General features: G+C 33.9%; 1 protein-coding gene across 1 annotated transcript in view; it reads right to left on the bottom strand.

Annotated features, from left to right (window-relative positions):
- Nucleotides 1-27,282, bottom strand: part of LOC146995222 (uncharacterized) — a 47,173-nt gene extending 19,891 nt beyond the window's left edge. The window contains exon 1 of the mRNA XM_085825940.1: nt 26,219-27,282. Coding sequence (XP_085682066.1) covers nt 26,219-27,021 — 803 coding nt within the window. The 5' untranslated portion in view covers nt 27,022-27,282. The remainder of the gene's footprint in view (nt 1-26,218) is intronic.
- Nucleotides 27,283-27,968: the final 686 nt, after the last annotated feature.

The following is a 27,968-nucleotide window of genomic DNA, read 5'->3' as shown; positions in this document are numbered from 1 at the left end:
TTCGATGGCGCATTAGATTCGCATAAATACGGTATTTAAAGCAAAATTTGGCTTATGCTTCACCGGAGTGAAGATACTATCGAGAATTTCAATGCACCGCCGAAAATGATGACCTCTTATCTCAGAATAGCAGTCTTAGCAGCGTAGCATTGAAACAGAACATGCTCTGTTTCCTAATTTGTGTCCCAATTTGTGTTCTGGCAAGAAAACGGATATTAAGGTGTGATAGCAAATGGTTTTAACATAAAATAACCTGTTTAAAATTAAAATAAATCTTAAAACCTTTACTGCTCATTCGTGCGCAAAGTTTGAGTTATACTGCAAAATAAAACGGTGAAATAATGACTTTACTTTTCTTCAAATTGTTTTTTAGCCCAAAGAGGCAATTTGCCCAGAAGGGCTATTGATTTCGTTTTCGCATTTTTCGTCGTCCATTCTAAAACGTCTTTTCACTTTTGTAATTGCATTATGTTTAAAGAAATTAAATAACAAAGAATCTGCATGAATGTACGTTTTCTGCATTGTGAAAAAACAACGGTACTCATAGACATCGAATTTTGAACAACGTAGTCCTCCAGTCGAATATGGGCATCTGGAAGGTGAAATTTGGAATTTGTTTTATTATCTATTTCGTAAAAATTTGACGAATTTTTCATTAAGAAACTCAGCGATATCAAAAGGAGCAATGGTAACACAGTAAGAAAAAAATAACTTTTTTTATCTCCAGCGGGCAAGACTGTGTATCGGAAATTCTAAAAGGTAAACAAATAATCGCTTTAGTTCAGTAGACAGAGAACAGAGCTGGAGAAGAGTTAAATACCCTTTATTATTCCAGATAAAGTTTAACAGATGACTCCTTTCTTGCAGTTTACATTTCTGCAAACAGAAATGAAGTACTTTTAAGGATTTTTAAGCGCCCTTAATGAAAAAAAATTAAGGTCCTATGAGCAAATGGTAACTGAATAAACTTAGTTAAAAATATTATCTATGCCTGAACTTCCCTTTTGTAATGCCATCCTAAAAATAGAATAGATTTATAAGTAGGATGCATTATTATTAAACACAACTTAACATAATTATAAAGGTTGAGAATAAAATAAAGTTTATGAAATTTACCAAAGTAACATTAGGTAGTATTTTACACTTTTAATAGTTGGACCTATTTAAAAGAAGATAAATGTCATTTAATTTACGTTTTATTACGAAATTTTTAATGTCTCATACTTTCTCAGTCTAGAGGTTTAGTAAATAGCAGGTAGATTTTATATCAGGTAGCATAGGTTAAAATGAGAAGTAAAATCATAATCAATATGATTCATAACAAAAGACTAGCTATGTCAACACAGCTGTTTGCCTAGAGAATAGACCTGATGATCAGAATAAACCTAAAAGACCTGATGCAGGTATGGTTGGGGCTCTGGTTAAAACGCAGTTTGTCTCATAGCATCCTGTAGAGTTCCAAGGGTTCAAAACCAGTTAATTTTCTTGTAAGGTTTATCTTGATTTTTCTAACAGTTGATTTTGAGTTAAAGTCCTTAATTTCAGCTTACCACTTCCGGCCAGAACTTATTTTCGGAATCGCGGTTGAATGCAAATGTGGAGAAGAAGTATTTAACTCTGAAGTTCTACTGACTTCGTGAAAGAGCCAGAAATTTTATGCATTTTGGCTTTATTCTCTCTAAAGCTATTTTTACAATCGGTCGTAGTTTAGGTCCCTGATAGCTTCGTCGTTAGTTAGCGTTGAGGGGCCAAGTGTGTTAGAATTTTAATAGCTTCGGCTATATCTTTTCAGTTACGATTAGTTAAGTTTTACTTCCTTGTTTCCTGAGTTCAAGCCCGAGGGGAGGCTTTATTGTAAACTCCAAGAAAGGAGTCATCTGTTAAACGTTATTTGGAATAATAAAGGGTATTTAACTCTTCTCCAGTTCTGTTCTCTGTCTACTGAACTAAAGCGATTATTTGTTTACCTGTTCTTAAGGTTTTTCAACTTTAACAGCAAATTAAAAGACAGGAATCTTACATTCTTAAAGGTTCCAATAAGCCACAAAGCACAAGAGATGATAAGTGGTTTTGTATTATTTTAAGTCTCACTAGAAGCGAAAAATAAGTTTAACATGAATTTTTACATTTTGTGTTTTACCTTGTGACCATGGTAAGGATTATGAAAGGCAATAACTGTACTATGCAGAGATAATTCTTAAGCGTAAGCAGTTATAAATAATTAAATTACGTACTTAGATAACCTTAGTCATAAGGATTTACAAGTCCACTATTAAATTTTATTTATGTTTTAAAAATATTCGTTAAAAAAAAGCCGTATTAAAATCACAATGTAATAAAATTTCACGCTTTAAAATACATATAATTTTATGGCATTGATTCTGAATTGATATTAGGATAATTACACATTAAAAGCTACAAAATTCTTATATTTTGTAGCAACAACACTCAACAAAATATTTAAGTGTCTTTTTAATTTAAAGCCTTTACAGACATTTCGGCTGATTTACGAGTATATGGATTTCCTTCTCTTTAAGAATCTTTCCTAAGACTCAGAAATTTGCCTCAATACGCAAACCAATGTTCTCACTAGTTTTTGCGTGTTTTATCTCCTAACTTGTCAACCTCTGCATAATGTACGTATGACGGTGTACTTGATCTGGTAAAAGTTAAATAGTATAACGCCCCGACAGTCGTGAAGCAAATTATCGCAAAGTTGACGTAACTGCAAAGTATGGTATGGTATGGTGCTGTATTTAATTATACCAAAGCACACTTGGGCTATCTGCGTAAGGGGAGGGATGCCTTCGTGGAGGACTTTCTAAGGAAAATTGGCTCGTTTACAAGTTATACACGGAGAAAACCACAAAAACGCCCATGCAGCCAGCCCTTTCGCGGGATTGCAACCTCGGACCGAACTATCACTGTTTAGCGACTTACCGCTCGGCCGCTGGTGGGCCAATTAACTGCAGAGTAAGACAAAGGTTTAAATAAGCCTGTAACTTTAAAAGAACGTTGAACATAAAGGCATGTTCTGATGCTATCAAAATCAATTACAGCTCGTGGTGATGTAATTAAACATTAAGAGTCAGATTTAAACTAAAACTGTGGGGCAAGACGTCAAAAACTATACAATTTAATTTTAATTTAAGCTGGGTCAGTAACTCAATCGTCATAACAACTTCAAATGTCGGCAGCAATAATGCAAAGACGAATAATTACAAATTATCAGAGCTGGCAGTAACAACAGCAGCGAGCAAGCGGAGGTCAGAAAAACACTGTCTTGCATTCCAAAAACCTCCGTTTAAAAACTGTTTAAGTGATTTGCATTCTGGTGAGGAAATAAAAATTGGAAATTATAGTAAAGGCTAAAATTATAAAACAAATGGGCAATTTACATGATAATAACTGTACATATCTTTGAAGAATAATTTTTGTTCTATTTACGTATTCACTTTCTTTCTTCGATACGTTTCCTTTTCCATTTAGAAGCTTCGGATTTAATTAAAGATTTTTGTTTTCTAAAAAAAAAATAAATGCATTTAGAATGTATAGAAAATACTGCTAATTTTATTTCCTTAGTAATAATATGAAGACCCAGAAGCAATATGAAATGGTATATGGTAAGGGCCGGCTGGTGTGGCATAATTTTTAGAATTTAGAGACACACAGAGCTACAAAATCTAGAAATGGCAACACTTTTAAAATTTAGAGCAGATATTGGAAGCAGAATTTAGAAAGCCAATTTAGGATCCACAGAGATTGCATCAGGTGGGAAAATGCCTAGCGATAGCCGTGTGTATAATGCATTAAGACATATTAGAATAATCTTTTAAATTGCAGCTTTCAATTTCTTTATTAATAAAAAAATTCCTTTCTAAAGCACCTGTCCATGTGTTTAGATTAGAAGCATTTTTGATATTCTCCGTGTTTGTGTCTAGTGAAAAGAAGGAAAAATAAAGGGATGTTATGAAAAATATCATGTTAAATATTAAGAAAACATTGTTAGCATGTTAAGGAACAAACATGTTAAGAAAAATATTCTAGTATCAGAAGTAAAACATTCAAATATTGTGTTTTCATTGTTCTTCTAGATGGTCTCCAAAAAGTAACAAATTCATTGCATACTTTCTGTGAAATACATCCAATACGTGTTAATACCATTGAGACGTTTTTCATTTTGCCACACTTTTCTGGAATCTTGCCATCAAATCCTCCTTAACTTTCGAAGCTTCAATGTTAAAATCCTAAAGAAAAATTACCTCTACCTGTTCTGTAACAGCGAGAAGCCAACAATATTTTGGGGAAAAAAAATCAGAGGTGTAAAAGTGCAAAATTAATTTTATACAGAAAAACTAATGCATATTGTGTGATTTCTGAATATTCTGAGACAATTACATGGGAAAAACTCTTACCTTGATGAAATGAAAAAGAAGACTTATTTAATTAATTACATACTTGTTTTGCTTTTGCTAAGAACTGTTTCAAAAATTGTGCTTTATAGCCTTATACCTTGTTGATTTTTCAGATTAAAAATATTACATAATGAGTGGCCAAAATAGAACTTTATAATATAACAGCGAAAAATAAAAATATTTTATTTAATGTTTTTTTAACTATAATTTAAATATATTACATTACTTTAATGAAATTTTTCAATGTTACAAGGTTCTAAAAAAATCTTCAAAAAATTCCCAGATCTTTGAATTAAAATTTTCTATAGAAACTGACCTTAAAGTCGCTAAAACGTTGATAGGTTGCCAAATTAGAACCATTTAATAAAAGAATTTACATCCCCAAAAGCAGAAAGTTGTTTAAGAGCTCCTCATTAGAAAAAATGAAATAATTTCGAAATGCTTATGTTTCACTTCTTCGTCAAAAACTCAAGCATCCCACCATATATATAAGAAGTAGAAACATATTATAACCCATTCACCAATTCAAAAGATAACCATATTTGTCAGTGAACCGCGAAAAATATTCCTACAAAATGGTAATTCACTGTCATTGTATAAACAGACAGAAATTTCAAGTGATTAAAATTAAGAACCTTCTGCCGATTTTTGGCGGAATTATGGACTTTTAAGAAACAAAAATCCATTCCGAAACAACCTAAGGACTCTTAAGGTACCGTGCGAACCCTGCTGTTAATACTTTACTATTAATAAATGTGAACATACTACTACAAGGACTACATTAACAAATTTTCACGCTCGTGAAAGAGCACTGTACAGCAATAGATGTTTTATGTCAGGATATTCTGTCGTCCACCAGCTTGAAACATTGCCAGTGCAGCATCTTTCAAATACTTTATAAGGTATATTCTTTCGTCTTTCTGCATGCCTTCCTGGAGTAAGCACTCGGCGCGCATTCGAGAGATCCTGGATTCGAGTCCCGGCTAGGGCGTTGCTCATTTTTCATGTCTCCCGTATTAAAAAAATCCTTAATGACACCACAGTGGCGCCCGAACTAAAAGGTAATGAATGATGATTCTTCACCACATGGATCTGATTAGTTCCCCTAATTCCCAGTCACCCTTTAAAAGGGGGAGTATATAACGTTCTCCAGAGAAAGGGGCTCCAGACCAGACTATCTCAAAGCCGCCTTAAACGGTTAAAAACGCCCCAAACTCCAGAGACCATCCGAGAGGGCGCCGTTTTCTCCCTTCTTCCAGCATGCCTTTGTGGTGTAACGGTTAGCACACTAGGCCGTAGTCGAGAGGTCCAGATTCGAGTCCCGGCGAGGGCATTGCACATGTTTCACGTCTCTTGCTTTAAAAAATAACCTAAAATCTAAAATTACGGAATTTCATGAAAGATCTCTAATAATTATGTATCTTTGTTTGTTATATTATTAGAGGGGAAAACATTTTCCAGTGGCAGTAAGTATAGCAGCATTTTTTGACTGTTATCTATGATTTATGTTAAGGATGGTCTTTTTTGGGAGCATACAATTAGACCAGACTTTTAAAAGTGACTAATAAATACCAGAGATTAGGGTTTTCAGCGCCCGGGGACAACTGAAGATCTCGCTCCCCTCTTGTTTGCGAAGACTGGAAAACATTTCATTCTAGAAATTCATAACATCAGTTCAAGGCGACCCCTGGGTGCGCTGTCTTCCTTTTTCCGCGATTCCTGTTTCCGCGGTTGTCAAAAACGTTCCTGTTTCCGCGAAATCAGCAATCTTCAATATCCCCCTTTCCAGGGATTACATAGTGGGGGAAGAGTGGATCGTGGCCTCACCCGAAACGAAGGACAGCAGAACATTTTTAAATTTAAAAAATAAATAATCTAAAAATATTTATGATCTCAGATCTTTGCATGAATGCAGCTAATACTGTTGTAAGGATCTTAAGTTTTACTAACGTTTATTTTATTTTAGAACTGTACTATCACTTCTTATTTTCAACTTCCGGCGAGAATTAACCCTTTGACGCCGGTGGTGGACCAATTTTCAAATTCTTTCCTCCTCTTCCTTCCGAAATTTTTGAGTGAAAATCAATTGATTACTGATCTTTTACCTCTAAATAACACAAAATGACTGCAGAATCATACATGTTTTAGGTCTTAGTACTTCAAATCGGATGCCTTTTAAAATTCGTTTTCAATGAGACAAAATAACTTCCTTATAATAATATAAACAAATTTAAATTTCAAAAGTTATTCATCGCACATCATGATTTCTATCATAAACAACAAAAAATAGCAATAATTAAACTGCATATATATATATATATATATATATATATAAACCTCCATATTTATGGCATTTGCTTTCTGGTTTCAGGGTGCAACGATTGCACCACTAGAGCATTCTGTCACAATTCTCACAATCCTCTAGAGCAGGGCTTCTTAAACTTTTGTCATTCACGACCCCATTTATGATTGCGAGTTTCGTGACGACCCCATACAAATATAAGAGAAAAATAAATTAATATTTTTTGATGATTTATTTATTAGGTAACAATATACATATACATATGAAAATATATAAGTTTAGAATTCGTTTTGAAACATACAAAAATCTAAAATTAAAAATTGCACAAAAAATTATAAAATTGTATTTATTATAGTTACAAAAATAAAAGTGGATTCTGACCGTCTTAATTCTCTCGAATATATTCAAGTAGTTGCGTGGTAAGTATTAAATTAAAGTATAAGTAAAAAATTTAATGAGATGGATGTGCCTGTTTTTTATTGCATAACAAATCAAATCTTGGTGGAATGTTTGAAACTGCTGGACGTAAGACCTCTTCAACATTTTTTAACGCTGAACGATATTGGGATTTAATATGGGTTAAAGCTGAGAAAGTAACTTCACATAAATATGTGGTGTTGAATGGCAGAAGTACATTTAACGCCATATCAGCGATTGTGGGAAATTCAGTTCTAGTTCCGATCCAGAATTCAGTCAAGGGCTTTTTTTGAAATTGTAGTTTTAAGTTTGAGTCACTCGAAAGCTCAGCAAATTCCTCTTGAGCTTTAAGTGGCAGGTGATCAATCTCACTTAAGCCAATCCAAAACGGCTTTTGAATCCAAACTATTTTTTGGAAATCAATATTTAATTCAAAATATGTCCGGAACTGTATTTCTAGCGCTTTTAAGTGATCTACAATAATTTTTGCAATAAAAGTTTTACAATGAATTTTCTCGATTACAAAATTGTCGACACTGGAAAACATTTCGAACGAATTTTTTTCGACCCTACTTTTCCAAATGTTGATCTTTTTAATAAAACTTTCAATTTTATCATTTGAAGTAAATATATCGCAATATTTTCCTTGAAGAGACAAGTTGAGATCGTTTAACTTCGCAAAAATATCTGACAAATAACACAGCTTGGATAGCCATAAGTCATTTTGAAAAAAAGCAGCAAGTTCACATTTTCGTTCGGTTAAAAATATTTCGATCTCGTCCTTTAATAACAATAATCTTCTTAAACTTTGACCTCTTGACAACCATCTTACTTCTGCATGTAATAACAAAGTTGTGTAGTTGGAATCCGTATCCTTACAGAGAGCATCCTGAAGCACATCGTTCAATTCTGGTGCTAATTTTTTTGCTGCAAGAGCCTCTCGGTGAATAAGGCAGTGAGTAAAAGTTATATGATCATAATGAGCAGCTTGAAAAAAATGATTTAAAACCAATATTTTTGCCCGTCATCGCTCTTGCACCATCTGTGCATATTCCACAGCAATTTTTCCATTCTAAACCTTCTGCTTTTAAAAATTCGTCAACTTTACAATATATGTCTTTCCCTGTAGTATGGTCTTCCATAGGACGACAAAATAACAATTCTTCCTCCACGCTTTCTTTATAAACGTACCTGACATATACTAACAACTGAGCCAATTTAGTAATATCAGTAGTTTCGTCCAACTGAAATGAAAATTTTGGGCTTTCTTTAATTCTTGTAATAAGTTGTATTAATTGGTCCTTGTTAATATCAGAAATTCTATTCGAGACAGTGTCGTTCGACAAAGGAATTTTTCGAATATCATCGCCATATTTTCTTCCATGTAGTATTTCTACCATTTTAATAGCAGCAGGTAACACAAGATCTTCTCCAATGGTGAACGGCTTTTTATTTTTAGCAATACAGTATGAAACTTCATATGACATTAGTAAATATTTTTCATTAACAGTTATAAGTTTTTCAAAGATTTTCTTTTCTTTATTTAAAGATTTCAACAGTCTTTCAAAATATTCTTTTGGTTTATTGACATACGAAACATGCTTTGATTCAAGATGTCTTTTTAATTTTGATGGTTTCACACTCTCCGAAGCCAATAATTCATTGCAGATCAAACAAAGAGGTTGTTCATTACCCTCACAATTTTGAAATGTAAAGCCAAATTGAAGAAAAGACTCATCATATTTTCTTTTTCGCACATTAGATGCCTGTTTTCCAATACTTTGTCCTGCCTGAGAAGAGTTTGTAGCATTATCATCTGCGTCTTTACAATTCTTCTTTAAGTTCAGCCATTTATCCATGGCCAAAAATTATTTTGATCCTAAAATAAAATAAATATATAAAAATAACATATTGCAGATAATAATTGATTTATTAATTACCGAATAAATAAAAAAAACTAAAATCTTGTTACGGGGGACACTGATAATTGACCACACTAGAAGAGCGTCAACACTCCACTAATTCACATTACAGTCAGTGTAGGCTCGTTTACACAAGCGTTTTAGTCAATGCGAGTTACGGAATGTTATGAAAATTCGCTTAAAAAGCATAAAATTCACAAATTTTTCAACGGGTTTTACAAGTATTTATGCGCGCTTTTTTATAAGAGCCTACAGACCAGTTTGGTTAATGCGTATTTGCCAGCGCGTGTATTGAATCATTGTTTAGCTGCAGGTTGCACGTGTGTACGCGCGCGCATTCCTCCCTTGTGGGAAGTCAGCGGCGCGCGGTTTATTCAACATGTATGATACCGACAAACGCACTAACAATGTATAGCCACAGTATAATAATAGCGATCATCGATCGTTTACTGCTGTCGGTGGAGATAGCTCAAAACTTCAACAAATGCGCGTGTCTAGACGCTGCAAGTCCACTGTATTCCGCCAACTCTAGTGATGTTATAAAATGGTATATATATATTATATATAAATATTTGACATTAAAATCTCTCGCGACCCCAGAATTTTGCTACGCGACGCATAGTTTAAGAAGCCATGCTCTAGAGGCTACGTGGTCGCGCGGCGTTTGCTTGCTTCTCAAATAGGAATGTTTATTTTTACCCGGATACACTAGATAAGGGGTTTTGAAACCACAGAGTTATATTATTACTACACAATACATGCACCTGCCCAGTAAAAAGGTCTTTCTTCTCCAGAGACTTTTTTTTCTCTGACCTCAACACACTTGCTCCCCAAGCCAGTAGAGTGATTTTATAAATTATTTCCTGTGCTTTAAATTTAATGAAAATATACTTTGCTGTAATTAAAAATAGAAATCGCGTAAAAGTTTTATTTAAATTAAAAATATTTTCTGAATATTTGGGGATAAAATACGAATTAAATAAGTATAAATGGGAAACGAATGATCCGTACCAAAGCCAAAAAGACCAAGCCCCCCCCCCACCCATTAACATAAAAAAAAAAAAAAAAAAAAAAAAAAAAAAATACAAATTTCACGTGCCAGATGAAAAATTAAATAACGCTGGACATATACCAGTGAAATTTAGATCCAGTCAATGTACATTTTGTAGCACAAGGAAGAAACCTCATAGAAGAAGATACATGTGTGCGAAACGTGCAATGTGAGTCTGTCTATGCATGTACCAAAAAGACAAAACATGCTTTGAACAGTGTCACACTAAATATTTGTTCTTTAAAAAAAAAAAAAAAAAAAAAAAAAAAGTCTTTTTTTTAATCTTTATTTTATTTATGATTTTTATCCTTATTACTTCCTTGTACGAAGTAAAAAGGAAGTAATTGTAATCGCGAAAAGTTTCAGGTAGCATATTTCAACGAAAATATCCATTTTGACCGCTATCGAATGCAATTTAACAATGTTTTTGCGTGAGATCTGTACGTAAGGATAGAATAAAATACTCTTTTCCTCAAAAAAAATTATAAAACTGCTTTAAAATTAATTCTGAAGAGAATTTTTCGTGGCGTCTGTACGAACGTATGTACGTACGTATCTCGCATAAATCAAAAACGAGTAGCCTCAGAACGTTGAAATTTTGTATATAGGACTGCTATAACATGTAGATGTGCACCTCGTATTTTGGTTGTGATCGGCCGTACCAAACGTATATAAATATATTTATATATATATATCTCCTCTGTTACCCGGCTAAGCGATCTCAGTTACTCTACTCTTATATGTTTGTAAATTGTACATTTTTTGCATTAAAAATGATTGAATTATGTTGTTCTTATCTTCCGGTTGAGGTTTTTATGCCTTTAGTAAATCTGTAGGCTATATTTTTACAATTATCAACAATTTTAAAGTTGTTTAAGTGCCGCTAAGCTTAATAATTTGTTTGATGGCGGCCATTGCTTGTTTACATTTGAAACAGCAGGATAGTGGATTTGTTGCCAATCTCCAAAAACTTAGCTTCGCAACAACAAAGATAACGCCTTCATTTATTATTGCAAATTAATCAGGCTCTTTCTGGAATTTTTTCGAGGAAATAAATGGTTAAGATTTACTTCGTAATTTTTAATACAGATATTTTGCGTTTTTATGTATTTTTGCCTTGTCGCAAAGTGAGAACTAAATTAATAATTGAATGAGAAATACTCAATCGTCTGTGGAAAAACTGTTTCCTTTTTGTTTTGTTTGCTTAATTCCTTTTATACATTGTTCTAGCTTTATTATAGTATTTAAATAGAACATGTGGCAACGATTAGATAATTGTTTAAATGATATAAATTTTGTGCATTATGAGTTAGAATATGAACGAAATTTAATACTGTTAAGTGAACCTAGCGCCAGAGTGTCGCTATGGTAAACAAATAGAGTGAATTTTAAAGAATATATTTATTCTATTGTGGTTTATGCGTTGTCGGCGAAGTAGATTTAATTCAATACAATAAGTTTAAATGAAATGTAAGAAAAAATGCGTATAATTTAATATTCCGTACAACGAAGTCATGTGGTGTACACATCAGATTTTTTCCTTTTAGTTCTAGTAATGTCTAAAACATCCACATTGATTAACATAAGATGTAAAATAACAGCTAATATTGTAGCAGAGTTACGAATACTTTGGTAGAGAATTGCAAGGATTTTGGCGACTTTTTTTTTAATTTGGCGAGCGATACGACTTATAGTAAAAAAATTGCTGGATACGACATTTCCCCCCCCCCCCCGCAGAGCAGTGTGAAATTGAGAAACATATTTCGGAATGATTAGAGAATCAAAGGATATGCCTTTATCCATTTTTTGCAGCAATTCCACTTTTTGTTTCATGGACATCGGAACATGCTTTCGCTTTGTAGATCCTTTGGTAGCTCCAGAATCGGAAATTCTTTTTGACATAATTGAAAGTTCAAGCTTACTTTTATAAAACTGCTCTAACAGTCTGCAAAAAATAATAAGCCGGATACAATTAGAACAAGTTATGGCAAAGCACAAGTTATCTGCCTAAGGAACAACGCAATTTGCAACATTAACTGATATAGATAATTAGATAATTTTAGCTTAGCTTATACCGTCCGTTATACATTAAATGTGCATGCGCAAAGGTATTATGCGCACACAATAACGCATTATGCGTTGACGCATGCGCAGAAAGTTTGTAGCTTTGAGGTCCGGATTAAAGACTTTTGACTGTAAACGGATTTTTGTATATATGTGTGTGTGTATTAGCATTTCTCTCATTTCATTCATATATAATTTAATACTTTTTTGAAATCTAATTTGCACATTATTTGACTACATTCAAACAAAAAAAATTGGCGTTGCTAATTTTGTTTAAAGTTAACCAGCAGAACAGATGTAATAATTTTCATTATCATTTCAAAATGAAAATTGGGTTGTTTTATTAAGGCAAAACATACGTACATAAATTAAATAAATACTACATAAATTAAACTATGAAGAATAAAGAATAATGTTTTCATGGAGTACATTTTAGGCTGCCAATTCATTTTTCAAATATTATTAAATCAAACTGCCTTACTTGCATGACTCAGTTTGATTTAATAATATTTATAAGTATATACATTGCTATAATAACGATTTAGAAGTCATGCAAAATTTTCTAAAGGGATGATAAAATCAAAAAGTCTCTAAGAACCATGAAATTAAGGTAAAAATACATTCTTTTATAATACATACGTAGATTTTATGTATGCATTTTCATTTTCTCACTTTCACATTTCATTCATATGACAGTGCTTTGACATTTGTTGGAAAATTTAATTTACATCTAAGTTGCCTGCATTTCAAATGCAGTTTGACTATAAAAATTAGCTTTACTTATTTTGCTTTTAAGTTAATTAGCATATGAGATATGATAATTTCCGTTATAACTTAGAAATGAATATGGTTAGGTTATTTAATTTAGTTATTAGGTTAATTTAGTTATCTGCCTAAGAGGAGGGTTTTATGTTTGCCTTTGTAGGCTTTTGACGGGAAACTTAAGATTCAGATTAGGTTTGGGGGGAAACCATACAAAATCACGTGTAACCAGCCTGTGTTGCCAGGAATGATTACAGGTTACCCAGTGTCCAAGAATTTTACCTCTTACCATTGGTGGGCCTCAAAATGATCAAAGATTGTTTTACACTTCTGCACACTTAATTCAGACATTATCTGTCAGTAAAACCAGGTAAATATTAAAAGATCGTGCAAGAAAACTTGCGCAGTAAAAATGTAGAGCTCTAAATGATCACAAATTTGAATTAAAATTGTCTACATTTTTATGGTTTTTATAGATCCAATCAGTTTTAAGTGATATACGAGGGCCATCCAGGAAGTAGATTACGTTTCCGTCTGTGTCCGCTAGGGGCGGGGCTAGCGCGGCCATCTTGGGGTCAGAGCCAGGGGGGGCCCACGAGCGATGCGTAGTGCAGGGAGAAAATTTTGCCACCTGCGCATGACGTCATGTGGGTGACAGTCGTTAGTTCTCGGCGTTTGTTTACATTCGTTGCATTTGATCTGTGATACATTTGATTTGTGTTGTTAATTTGCTTTTATAAGTAGTCGGAAATGGCAAGTTGTGCTATAGCGTTGTGTCAGAATTATAGAAGGAAAACTAAAAGTCAAGGCATCACATACCATCGTTTTCCAAGTGATCCAGAACTTCGTAAGTTATGGACTAATCGCTGCAAAAGAGCAGATAATTTCAACATCGAAAATGCCAGAGTATGTGCTCTTCATTTTACACCTGATGACTACGTACGAGATCTAAAGGCAGAATTGCTTGGTTCAACTCCTAAAAGGGTGCTGAAAGCCAATGCTGTTCCCACTTTACATCTTCCGTCATCATCATGTGAAAATAACTCATCAATAAAGTATATATGTTGTGCTTCAAAAACTGAACCTAATCTGGAGAGAACGTTTTCTAACAGGAATGAGTCATCTAAATTTATGCTAAAAAGGGATAGAGCAAGCAGGTGTCAGGCTCGGGGAACAAGGAAACGAGCATTGGAAAATTTAGCTTCCCTTTCCCCCAAAAAGAAAAAACTACAAGCTGATAAGATAGACTGTGCAACTCAGTTTACATCCAGTGACACATCTCATTTAGTTGAGCGTGTGCAAATCTTAGAAAAGGAAAATAAGAGATTAAATGTGTTGTGCAGTCAATTGAAAATGCAAAAGAAAATTATTTTTACTGAACTTACTGCTTCTCGTAGAAAATTGCGTAGCTATCAGAAAATGAGCAGGAAAGTAACAAGCAAACAAGTACATAGTGCAGTTAAAAAAATTTTAGGGACAATTTTTACGGACAATCAAATTCGCTTTCTCATGTCAAATAAAAAATATGTTAAGTGGAATGCAGATGACATTTGCAAATCTGCAACACTTAGGGCAGTATCCAAAAGATGCTATAACTATCTCAGACAAAAAATGGGATTTCCATTTCCTAGCATTTCGACTTTGAAGAGATGGGTATCTTGTTCATTTCGCTGTTCTCCTGGTTTGCTACACGATGTAATTCATGTTATGCGTGCTGGGGCATTACAGATGACAGACAAAGAATGTATGTGTGTTCTTTCATTCGATGAAATGAACGTGGATAGTAGAATCTGTTATGACCAAGCAGAAGATAAGATTGTTGGCCCACATAGAAATGTTCAAGTAGTAATGGTGCGAGGACTTCTTGCAAGCTGGAAGCAGCCAATATATTTCGACTTTGATACGCAAATGACGGCAGAAATATTGAAAGATATAATAACAACATTAGCAGAAATTGGATATTATGTAGTTGCAGCTGTAGCTGACTTGGGTGGTAGAAATCGTGCTGTGTGGACAAAACTTCAGATTACTCATCTGAACAGCAGCTTTTCACATCCCCAGGACTCTAGTAAACGTGTGTGGGTGTTTGCTGATGTGCCACACCTTTTGAAACTTCTTCGTAATCACTTTTTGGATGATGGATTAATGCTTCCGGGAAATAAATTAATTACAAAAGAACCTATCGAAAGATTGATATCGATGGATTGCAAAGAAGTGAAAATTTGCCCAAAGTTGTCCGTAAGTCACATTTCTGTTAAAGGTAATGAACGCCAGCGTGTGCATTTAGCTGCGCAGTTATTTTCAAACCATACTGCACAAGGTATCCGCTATCTTATACCAGAAGAAGAGGAAACTGCAATTTTTTTTGAATTAGTGAATAATTCATTTGATATTCTTAACTCCAGGAAACCTGTCTCTGATACAGTGTTATCTTGTGCGTATGGGATACATGAAGAAATCCAGGAGAGAACCTTAAAGAAATTTTATGCTTTTTGTGAAGACATGAAAGTGGGCAAGGCAAAGCACCTATTACCATTTCAGAAAGGATTTATGATGTCGATTACATCACTGCTGGGGTTATTTTCTGATTTGAAACAATTAGGAGTTAAATACCTTTTAACTTCCAGACTAAATCAAGATTGCCTGGAAAATTTTTTTCCCCGAATCCGCGGTCTTGGCCATTTCTATGATCATCCACTGCCCGTAGACGTGAAGTATCGAATGCGTCTTTTATTGTTAACTAATAATTCCTACCAGATTTCACTTTCTAACACATCTTCTGTTGCTCCTGATGAGGAGGAAGATGCATACATTACTTCCAACTTTTTTGGTAATATTTTACCTGACATGACTGAAGCTCTGAAGATGTTAGACGGTGAAACTGAGATGAGGGATATTGTTTTTGATAATTCTAGATTGACCCTTGCAAGTGAACCTGCAGCTGACTGCTCTGTAGAGGGTTTTCGGTACCTTGCAGGCTACATAGCCTACCGTGGAAGAAAATATGACCATTCTTTGGGAACACCTACAGAACAATTGCTCCATCTGCCTTCAGATGAACACGTTGGTTGGATAGAAACGCTTTCTCGTGGTGGTTTACTTGTTCCATCTGAGGAATGGTTAAAAAAAATAAGTCAATTTGAAGTAGTGTTTGTAAGTGAACATGGGAAAGATGGTCTTTCAAGAAATAATAACATTATGCAAACTATGTGTAAAAAAATTGCACAAAAGTTTCCTGATGTGCATAATGAAATCATTAAAATATATGTTAAGACACGAACATTTATATGCTTGAGGTATTTGAATACAGAAATGAAAAAGAAGAAAAGAAATAAGGCTGATATGAAAAAGGCACAGAAGTGGATTGCATCATCTTTATAACTCCTCCTCATATTACATCCTACTCATATATGAAGATACTTTTCAATAGCAGCCAGGACAGCGATTGATGATGATGAAGAAGTTCAAAATGTTAATGAAAATGAGTGTAAAAAATCATTGCCAGTTAAGTCAAATGCACATGATTCTTTACTACACAGTGTCGAGTTTGAAGATAGTGTACCAGAAAACATTTCCCATGCATTTACAAAGATGTGAGGCTTCTTATGACATGATCCCAACAATCAAAACAAGCTTTCGTGTTTTAGGGAAAGTATTCTGCCACTGCAAATATCCTCTTCGCAAACATTTCACATTGGCAAATTTAATAATATTTTGTCAAACAATTTTTGGCATTTTAAAGAAAGAAACTTGCTTTAGAAGACTGTGTTGTAAAATTTATAAGTGAATACCATTAACATTAAGTACAAGATGTCTGAAATGGAACTGTAATGCTACCAGATTAGAACCATCATTTACTTCCAGATATGTTACAAAAAGGGAGCTACAGAATGTCAACAAAACATGCATACAACTTTAGGTACTAATGTTGCATCATATGAGACTGTGAATGTTTGATATTGAAAGTTCAAAAACAAGGGCTATGGCTCAAACAAGGACTCAAAACAAGGATTACTAATATTTTCTCAAACAATTTTTGGCAAAGAAAGAGATTTGCTTTAGAACAGTGTGTTGTGAATTGTATTAAAATATCATTGTGTACAAGGTATCAGAAAGAGAACTATCACACTACCGGATTAGAACCACCACTTACTTCCAGATATGTAGCAAAAAGTAAGCTACAGAATGTCAACAAATCATATGTACAGCTTTAGGTACTAATGTTATATCATATGACACTGTGAAGGTTTGGTACCGAAAATTCAAAAATAAGGACTATTACACTCAAGAAGCATAGTACTAGAAAATAGTGTAACAAAAAACATTTTCTATGCATTACAAAGATGTGAGACTTCTTACGACATGAAATGTCTTTCCCAACAATCAAAACAAGCTTTCGTGTTTTAATGAAAGTATCCTACCACTGCAAAAATCTTCTTCGCAAACATGTAACATTGACATATTTAATCATATTTTGTCAAACAATTTTGGTGTTTGAAAGAAACTTGCTTTAAAACACTGTGTTGTAAAATGTGTAAAAGAAATATCATTTATCATTGAGTACAAGGTGTCTGAAATGAAACTATTTCTACTATAGTTGTGTTACAAAAAGTCAGCTACAGTATGTCACCAAATCATGTGTACAACTTTAGGTACTACTGTTATGTCATATGAAACTGTGAGAGTTTTGTATTGTGAAATGTATAAAACAAATATGTTATCGAATACAAGGTGTCTGAAATGAAACTATTTCTACTACAGATTAGAATCATCTACTTAACTACTCCAAAATAGAATCATTTACTTAACTACTACAGAATAGAATCATCATTTACTTCCATTTGTGTTGCAAAAAGTCAGTTACAGAATGTCACCAAATCGCGTGTAAAACTTTAGGTATTAATGTAATGTCATATGAAACTGTGAAAGTTTAGTACCGAAAATGCAAAAACAAGGATTATGACATTCAAGGAGCAGAGAACCAGAAAATATTTTTCATGCATTAAAAAGATGTGTGTTTTCTTATGACATGAAATGTCTTTCCCAACAATTAAAGTAAGCTTTCGAGTTTTAATGAAAGTATCCTGCCACTTCAAATATCCTCTTCGCGAAATTTCACATTGGCATATTTAATCATATTCCGTATATAGGATTAAAGAAAGATTTGAAATTCGAATCATATTTTGTATATATGATTAAAGATTATGCATTTTAAAGAAAGAAACGTGCTTTAGAACACTGTATTGCAAAATGTATTTGAAAAAGAGAGACTTGCTTTAGAACTGTGTGCTCTTAAATTTATAAAAAAATACCATTAAGTACAAGGTGTGTGAAATGGAACTATCACACTACCAGATTAGAACTATAATTTTCTTCCAGTTCTTTTGCAAAAAGTCAGCTACAAAATTTCGCCAAATCATGTGTACAACTTTATGTGCTAATGTTATATCAAATGACACTGAAGGTTTGGTACCTAAAGTTCAAAAACAAGGCTTATGATACTGAAGAAGCAGATCACTCTGGCCAACCTACTGATGTTGATGAGGCCCACCTACGAGAACTTGTTGAATATCAATATGTAACCACTCAAGGGCTTGCGTATGGTCTCGAGAGAGTGAAAGCTGAAGAGTTAGACATTAGTGCCATGTCCATTAGTTGCGCTGAGTATCTCATAGATTTGACGCACAAGTTCAATTACTGGGTACTGCATGAGATTACTTAATCACACCTGCAGCCACATCTTGCTGGTGCTATCTTCCATTCTGCGCAGGATGTCCAAAATGTAGTTGATCTGCTTTTGAACTCGTGGCCACCAAGTTTATGTGTCGATGATTTTGAAAAACTACCAAAATGTTGACAGAAAATCATAGATTTGTCTGGTGATTTGTACCCGTGCTATATATACTACCTTCATGTTGTTGTTTTTTTCTAGTTTTATGAAGAACGTTTTTGGTGGAAAACTTTCTTTACAACCAGATAAAATAACTGACTATTTTTTAAATGAATTTATGTAGTTTTCATACATAACTTTTATGTAATTTTACATTTATTTTTCATTTTACTTCTATTTTAATTTTTTATCATAATTTTCCTTTTATGAAGTAGACTTATAGCGAGATATTTAATCTCAATGTCGTGTTTACCAATAGTGACTACCTGAATGATTAGTTGATAAATTTGCTTATCTAAGTTAATTCACATGCTTTGGTTACTTTCTTTACATCCCAAAAGTAATTCTATGTATTGAAGCAATGTCTGGGTTAAGCATTGAGACATAGTAAACTGATACATGCTTCAGAAGAAAGAACAATTTATCGGCCACACTATGATGCAAACATCGATGAGCGAGCGACATATTTCCTTCAATGTTGTTTAACTGATGCATATGCCTGATGTAATTTAATTGATATAACTAAGTGAACTTACACATACCTGACCCTGAAGGAAAACAAATCTGTGTATAATGCTGGAATACAAATAGCGAAAGAGTAAGTAAGATATTCTGTTCAGTGTTATTTAACTGCTGCATATGTTTTAATTTTGATTCTATATAACTAGTTTTTAATTATAAGAGAAAGAAAAATAATTCAATATTGAACACATATTTTGAGTATAACAAAAGTATTTTAAGAAACAACCTGTTAAAAATACATTAGTCATTAAAAATATTTAATTTGTGTACAGGCTGAATTGAAACTAACATGTGGTGGTGTATTTAATTATGGCAAAGCACACTAGGGCTATCTGCATAATAGGTGTGATGCCTTTGTGGAGGACTTTCTCAGGGAAACTGGCTCGTATACACACTAAGGTGTAGGGCAAGTTTATTATTGTGCGTATATGTGTAAGAAAATGTATTTTAATTGTTCCATTTTTATTGTATGGAAGGAAGAATAGGATGCCAATATCGAAGATTATTTACCATAGCAAATAATCACGGTCAGGATAAATGTTATATACGAGGGCTATCCAGAAAGTAGATTACGTTTTGGAATAAAAAAATAAACAAAGTATAGGAAACAAATTTTATTATATACAGATGAAAGCCACACTCAAATACTACTTTTCTACATAGTCACCATACAAATTAAGGCATTTATCGTAGCGATGTACGAGCTTGGAAATTCCTTCGTCGAAAAATTCGGCCGCCTGCGCCTTCAACCACTTCGTTACCTCTTCTTGCAGCTGTGCGTCGTCATCAAAACGCTGCATAGCCAGCCACTTCTTCATTGCTGGGAATAGGTGGAAGTCGCTCGGTGCCAGGTCGGGACTGTACGGCGGATGAGGAAACAACTCCCACTTAAAAGATTCAAGAACTTTACGAGTGACATTTGCCGTGTGGGGCCGGGCGTTGTCGTGAATCAACAAGATCTTAGAGCTCAACATTCCTCTGCGCTTGTTTTGAATTGCTCTTCTGAGTTTTTGGAGAGTTTGGCAATACCTTTGAGAGTTTATTGTAGTGCCTCTTTCCAGGAAGTCCACCAAAATTACACCTTTTCTGTCCCAAAAAACAGTCGCCATCATCTTCCTTGCCGACATTGTTTGCATGCATTTCTTGGGTTTTTGGGGAGAACTTGTGTGCCCCCACTGCATTGATTGCAATTTCGTTTCACAGTTCACATGTTTCACCCATGTTTCGTCACCAGTAACGATGCGATCGAGTAAAGAGTCACCATCCTTATGGTAAGCGTCCAAAAAGTTCAACGCTGCAGCCATTCGCTGATTTTTGTGGTCCTCTGTCAAGATTTTTGGAATCCATCTTGCACAAAACTTGTGGTAACCAAGCTTTTCGCTGATGATTTCGTGCAACAAACTTCGCGAAATTTGTGGAAAACTCAAAGAAAGTTCCGTTATTGTGAAATTTCGACTTTCACGGACTTTAGCATCGACTTTTTCGAGAAGTTCGGCGGTCACTATGCTGGGTCTCCCACTTCGATCTTCGTCGTGAACATTGGTTCGGCCATTTTGAAATCTTATGACCCACTGACGCACTCCACCTTCAGTGATAATGTTGTCCCCATACACTTCACGAAGCTGCCGATAGATTTCTATCGGTTTACAGTTTTTTGCAGTCAGAAACCTTATTACTGAGCGCACCTCGTGGGATTTTCAATTAACGCAGACATTTCAAACCGTCACAGTATCTGAACGGAGCACAGCACGAACCTCTCACTAGCACGGCTAGATGCAGACTGAGCTGCGCAACGCTCTGACCCCAAGATGGCCGCGCTAGCCCCGCCCCTAGCGGACACAGACGGAAACGTAATCTACTTCCTGGATGGCCCTCGTAGAAATATTGGGAGTGTAAGGGATTATAAGAGTACTTTTAGATTATACTGAAAATATATGCACTTCTGCTAAAATCTGAAGTGAATCAGTATGAAGTGACTTTAAAAATAATGTGATAAGTATACTATTTAAAAGTATAAATGACAAATATTAAGAAATTTGTAGAATTTTATGGTATTTAAATATGAATTTGTTGTGTCAAATCTTTTTATATATATTTTTGCTTGAGATATGTAAATTAAACTGAAAATCACGATCATATATTTCTCATGGAATGTCAAAGTTCATTTGTATTAAAAAAAATGCATGAGCAATGAAATTAAATAGAATAATACTTTTTGATTATGTTTTTACCATGGTCTTAGGAATTATGCCATCATGTGTTCTGTTCAACAAAATTTCTTTAGTGCAAACAATACTACGAAAAATATTGAAAAATAGCTTGTTTTACAATATTTATTTCCCTCAATTAACTTAAATATCGTTTTTCATTTCCTAATGCTTTCCTTTATGATAAGAATTTAATGTTTACAATTATTTTCAGCATTCGTACGAATTCTGTGCATAAAATAAACATTGCTTTAACAAAATACTTTATCGGAAAGTATATACCCTGTATTTCCGGTGTATCTACCACATTTAAAATGATTATTTTGCTTTAGTTTACATTACTTCCATTACGAAAATCATGTAGCAGACGCGTCGGCCGATGCGTCTTGTCTCCCGGGTGACGTCACTACCAGCAACCAATGGCACGCTTTTTCCGTTCCTGGCCTAACCTTAGTATATTAAAGAACCTTGGGTCAGAGCCCACGCAGCTCAGTCTGCATCTAGCCGTGCTAGTGAGAGGTTCGTGCTGTGCGTCGGCTGTGCTCCGTTCAGATACTGTGACGGTTTGAAATGTCTGCGTTAATTGAAAATCCCGCGAGGTGCGCTCAGTAATAAGGTTTCTGACTGCAAAAAACTGTAAACCGATAGAAATCTATCGGCAGCTTCGTGAAGTGTATGGGGACAACATTATCACTGAAGGTGGAGTGCGTCAGTGGGTCATAAGATTTCAAAATGGCCGAACCAATGTTCACGACGAAGATCGAAGTGGGAGACCCAGCATAGTGACCGCCGAACTTCTCGAAAAAGTCGATGCTAAAGTCCGTGAAAATCGAAATTTCACAATAACGGAACTTTCTTTGAGTTTTCCACAAATTTCGCGAAGTTTGTTGCACGAAATCATCAGCGAAAAGCTTGGTTACCACAAGTTTTGTGCAAGATGGAAGGCAAGAAGAGGTAACGAAGTGGTTGAAGGCGCAGGCGGCCGAATTTTTCGACGAAGGAATTTCCAAGCTCGTACATCGCTACGATAAATGCCTTAATTTGTATGGTGACTATGTAGAAAAGTAGTATTTGAGTGTGGCTTTCATCTGTATATAATAAAATTTGTTTCCTATACTTTATTTTTTTATTCCAAAACGTAATCTACTTTCTGGATAGCCCTCGTATCATAGTTAATTCGTATAGTTTCATATAACATACTTATACTTAAAAAAAAAAAAAAAAAAAAGAAAGAAAGAAAATCTTAAATGTTTCAGATTTTAAATTACGTCCAAAGGGGCGTTTTTAACATTTTGTGTGTTACTTTTCTTTATTAAATATCATGTTCCTCGCACTTAAACCATAAGATCCAGTGCAACAGCAATATCGCAAAATAGTTTTAAAACGAGCATATCTTTAGAATTTCCGATACAGAGACTCACGCGCTGGAGATAAAAATGTTTTTTCTGCACAACGTTGCCATTGCTCGCTTTGAAATCCTTGAGTTTGTTAATCAAAAATTCGTCAAAGTTTTAAAAAATAGGAAATCGATCATAAAACAAATTTCAAATTTGGTCTTCCACATGCTCATATTCGTTGGAGGATTACGTTATTCAAAATTCGATGACTATGTACCGTTGTTTTATCACAATACGAGAAATATACATACATATATGCAGATTTTTCATTATTTAATTTCTTCAAATATAATGCAGGACTCTAACATTTTGTGGCAACAGTTTGAAAAGTGAACCGACATTTATGAGTCCGACGCAAAATGCCAAAACGAAACTAATAGTCCTTCGGGATTCAAATCCCTTTGGACTAAAAAATTCATATATGAGTTTTAACATTCATGTAAATAGCTTTGAATGAAGATGTGAGTCTATTGTTCTATGTGAATTCATTTGCTATATTTCTTGATAAAAGGTAGAAGGTATTGAGTTTTATATAGTGCAATTTCTGAAAAATTTATTTACCAAATATTTAACCGATCTCGTCCAAAAGGCCGATTTCGACTAAAAAACTCATTTTTTAAAAAATTTAATATTTTTTAAGGCCATATTCTTAGCTATCGAAAACAGCTTTTCTCTTCTTGATATGTTGATTAGAAGTGGAGATATACCCGTTTTTCTGAGATACAACAGACCGGAAGTAACTGTCTGCCACACCGGAAGTTAAAGTTTAAAGGACAAATTAAAGGTTCAACCTCCACTTTTTTCTGTGTTATTTATAAATTAAATAATTTTAAGCATTTCGATATGTTTGGAGAATCTGGCAAAGTATTTTCATTATGTATTTTCGCTTACGTTTGGCAGCAACATTTCAAACTTATTATTTTGTTTAATTGAGTTTTCGGTATTTCGGTTTTGTGTATAAATTTCCGGCGCTAATTTATCAGCTAAAGATTCATTTTTCTACACTTTTTTTATTCTGTTTAATAATTCAAAGTTCGACAATGCTAAAATTTATACGTAGTCATTCAAAAAAGCGAAAATTTTACAGCGACGAATACACAAAATATGTGACTGCTGATGATGGTAATCACAATGAAACTGAAACATCTGTCTATGAAATTATCTGGAACATTTATTGCAAATGAAAAAAGTGATTTTGATGAATTAAAAGGGAATCATAATGTTGAGGTTTTTATTCTTTTAAATATTATACTCTCACTTTGTTATGTATAATGCAGGAGCATTTTTAGTGAATACTTGTGTATATAATGTCATGTAACAATCTGAAAACTTTAAATGTGATTTTTGATTACTTGTTTTTTTCATGATTTCTGTTCACGGCAACCATGATAAGTCTAAACGTTCATTATATAATCACTTGAAATTTTGCACACACGTTTTATACATTATTATGCATAATGTAGACTAGAAGTTAAAGAATTAATCCCATAGAATTTAAGTTACATAATTTTTTCTTCAATAGCGTGTTTTTTTTTTTTTTTTTTTAATTAGTGTTTACTGACATATTTGACCATATTTTGCTACTTAATCAATATTTTAAAATTATTCTGGTTCAATGCATGTTTCTAAGTAGTATGTATAAAATACAGCCGAAAATAGAATTTTATCAACAATATTTTCCTGTCAGTGATGGTTGATATTTTTATTAATTTTGATATAAAATTTTCTGTTTTTTTGCATACATTTCTAAAAATAATGATGTTTTTATCGCTTTTGCAGCGATTACATTTAAGTTTGAGTACAATTCATTAAAAAATAACTTAAATTCAAAAATAGAACAAACATTTTGAAAAACGCCCTTCGAACGAGGTCGGTTACCTTTAGAAGAAATGTTAATGTTTATTACTTCAAAAACATGTTTGGGATATATTCGTGAAATTTTTAATATAGATGCACGACTTTTTCCAAGAAATTTGAAGCCGAAATTCAAATTTTAAAGGAGAAATATGCAATATAATATTTAGGAAATGGCAAATTTAAAAAGGTCATAAAAATCTAATTACCTAGCTTACTCAGTTTTTATTTCCTTGCTAATTTACAAATGCTACTATTTAGAAAGTTAATTTTACTTTTCTCTGTGAAATGAAAATTATCAGATATATTAAAACTACTGTGAATTTCATTCGAAATTCCATGGCACTAGGTACCGTCGTTTTATCACAACGCAAGAAACACACATTTATGGAGATTCTTTATTATTTAATTTCTTCAAATATAATACAGGGCGATAATATTTGCTGGCAACAGTTTGAAAAATGAAATAGACATTCAGAGTGATTCGACGCAAAATCGCAAAACGAAAACATTAGTTGAAATCGTTGAATTTGTTAATCAAAAATTCTTTAATTTGTGACGAAATAGAAAATAAAACAATTTCCAAGTTAGATTTTCCAGATGCCCCTATTCGGTGAAGGATTACGTCATTTAAAATTTCATGGCTCCATGTACCGCTGTTTTATCACAGTGCGAGAAACATCCATACATTTATGCAGATTCTTCATAGTGTCATAGCAAGAGTTTACCTCAAGCTACTGAAAATGTGTTTTTTTTTTTCCTTAAAAATATTTTAAATATTGTGCACAAACGTAACTTTAAGAAAAACATGCAATAATTTATCCCTCCTGCCACCAAAGCTCTGATACCTACCAAATTCGTTAAATATAGAAGAAATGGCGTTAAAGTTACGTGGACAGAAATGGCGGAATGTTTTCAGCTCAGTATTTAGGGTTACCAAAATTTTACATTTATCGCTTCAAAATGTCGCCAAACAAATTTCTCGCCAATGCAGAGTTGACATGAAAAAATGTCAAGACTCGTGATGTAATATTAAAAGCATCAGTTTTAACTATCAAATTTTAGCTTTTTTAAAAATATTTTAAATGTTGTGCTTTCCTAACACAAACGTAACTTTAAGAAAAACATGCAATTTATCCCTCCTGCCATCAAAGCTCTGATACTTACCAAATTCGTTAAAGTTACGTGGGCAGAAATGGCGGCATGTTCTTCAGCTCAGCATTTCGGGTTACCATCAATAACAAGGTTATCATAATTTTTCATTTATCGCGCCAAAAAGGACTAATACTAAAGCCCTGCCAATAAATAGAAACACTTATACAATCGAGCCAGAGTGAAATTACCACTAATCAACGGTCAGCTGGATAAAGTTTGCTATTAATCATTTAAAAAATATACATGAGAAAAGGACTTACCAAAAATGAGGGTTTGCAGCCCTCATTTCGAAAATCATCCGATTTAAGAAGAGGTAGGTAGGGTTACATAAGTTCTTAAATCCATGGTTGAGGAAAACCAAAAGGTTTTTCGGTCTTTTTCGAATCATTCCCAATTTATCCGAAGAAAAAAACTTCATCAATTCCTCCGTCGTGACCCAACGTTGATTCCTTCGAAGATGAGATAAAATAGAATCCGTTATGGCAGGATCGCTCTTAAGGGAAATCTGTGCTAATTTTTTCCACGAGCATATTGGGTCCAGGATATCCATGATAACGCCAGAATCTAAACGAACGTTGCCGAACAGGATTCTTACTAGCTTCCATGTCGCTTCCAGTTTAAGTGAGTTGATTAACTCGGTCTTGTATCTTGGGAGAGACTTACGCTTGCTTTGTGGGGTAGAAATGTTTGTTGTTCTAAAACAGTTGGCAGAATAAAAACATGTCTCTACGTAATGACAGAACGCTCTCAAATGACTTACATACAGCTTTGCGATATCTTCTTCCCAGTTCAATTCAAGATTTTGTAATATGTTCCTGCTGAAGTCGAAAAAAACCGTGGCTGTCCAATTAGGGAATAAAACACTCATTCTGCCCGACGTTGTTTCGAAAACTGGAATCAATGGCGCATAAGGCGCAGTCGGGGGAGTAGGTGGAAGACTCAGATCAAGAGAGGAAATTACACGTGGTATTTTCTCACGTTGAAATTCGCATGTTCTTAGGTCCAAGTACTCTATAGAACTGCCATCGACGACCCAGAACCACATATCATCCACTTCCATCATGAGTAGTTGTAGATAAATGTTCCTTCAAAATTCACTCTCCTATTTAGCACCCAGCTTTGTAAATTCAAAGAAATTCGAAGAAAATGCAGGAACCTTTCTTGTGTCTTCACTCAGATGTGCAGGATACGTTAAAATTCAGAGCTTACGAAGAGCTCGTACGAACCTCTCTTCGACGCCGTACGAATACAATAGAAAACGCGTTTCACATTAATCGTAAAAGATACTCTCTCTCTCTCCCTCCACTTTCTTATTGGTCTCGTAAATGTCAATACAAGCATCTAGCTGAAAAAGTGACGTCACATCCACTACCCGGATGTTAGAGTGGCGCCCTCTGTGTGTGTGAAAATAAGATACAATTTCATATTTTTCCCGCTATTTTCAAAGATGGTGAAGTAAAATGTAGTTTGTGTAACTTCTGTGCTGAAAAGGAAGAGATTAAAATTCATGTGTGTAACGAGCATAACATTATTCTTGAATATGGTGATTTAGAGTTCACTTCACTTGAAGAATTCGAAAAGTTTAAAGCAAACTTAGAAAGTGAAACGAATTCGCGTTTCATCAAAGATTGTGGTGGAAGTAAGAAGAATAAAGTGGGTATTCAACACTTTTATTTTGTGTGTAATTGCTCAAAACAGCGAGTTAAAGATAATTCTGAAAATAAAACGAAGAAAATGAATTTGTACTGCCCATCATCAATGAAGTTAACAGTGGCTTCAAATAGGAGTTGCAAAGTGCACTTTTGCAAAACGCTATTCGAGCTGTTTAAAAATGATTCCCCTGTATCAAACTTAAACCTTTCTCTTAAAAAAGAGAAACTCAAACAAAAAATTAAAAGCATTATTGATTCTATATCATCAGATAGTCAGTTTGAAGCAGTTGAAAGACTCATTTCACCGAATTTATATGCCATTACATCAACCAATTGTTCACATAATAATTTAATTTAA

Source organism: Stegodyphus dumicola, chromosome 10 (genome assembly GCF_044657685.1).
Source record: "Stegodyphus dumicola isolate Sdum_Otavi_A_Nest chromosome 10, ASM4465768v1".
NCBI lineage: Eukaryota > Metazoa > Arthropoda > Arachnida > Araneae > Eresidae > Stegodyphus > Stegodyphus dumicola.
This window is presented reverse-complemented; position numbering and strand designations above follow the sequence as displayed.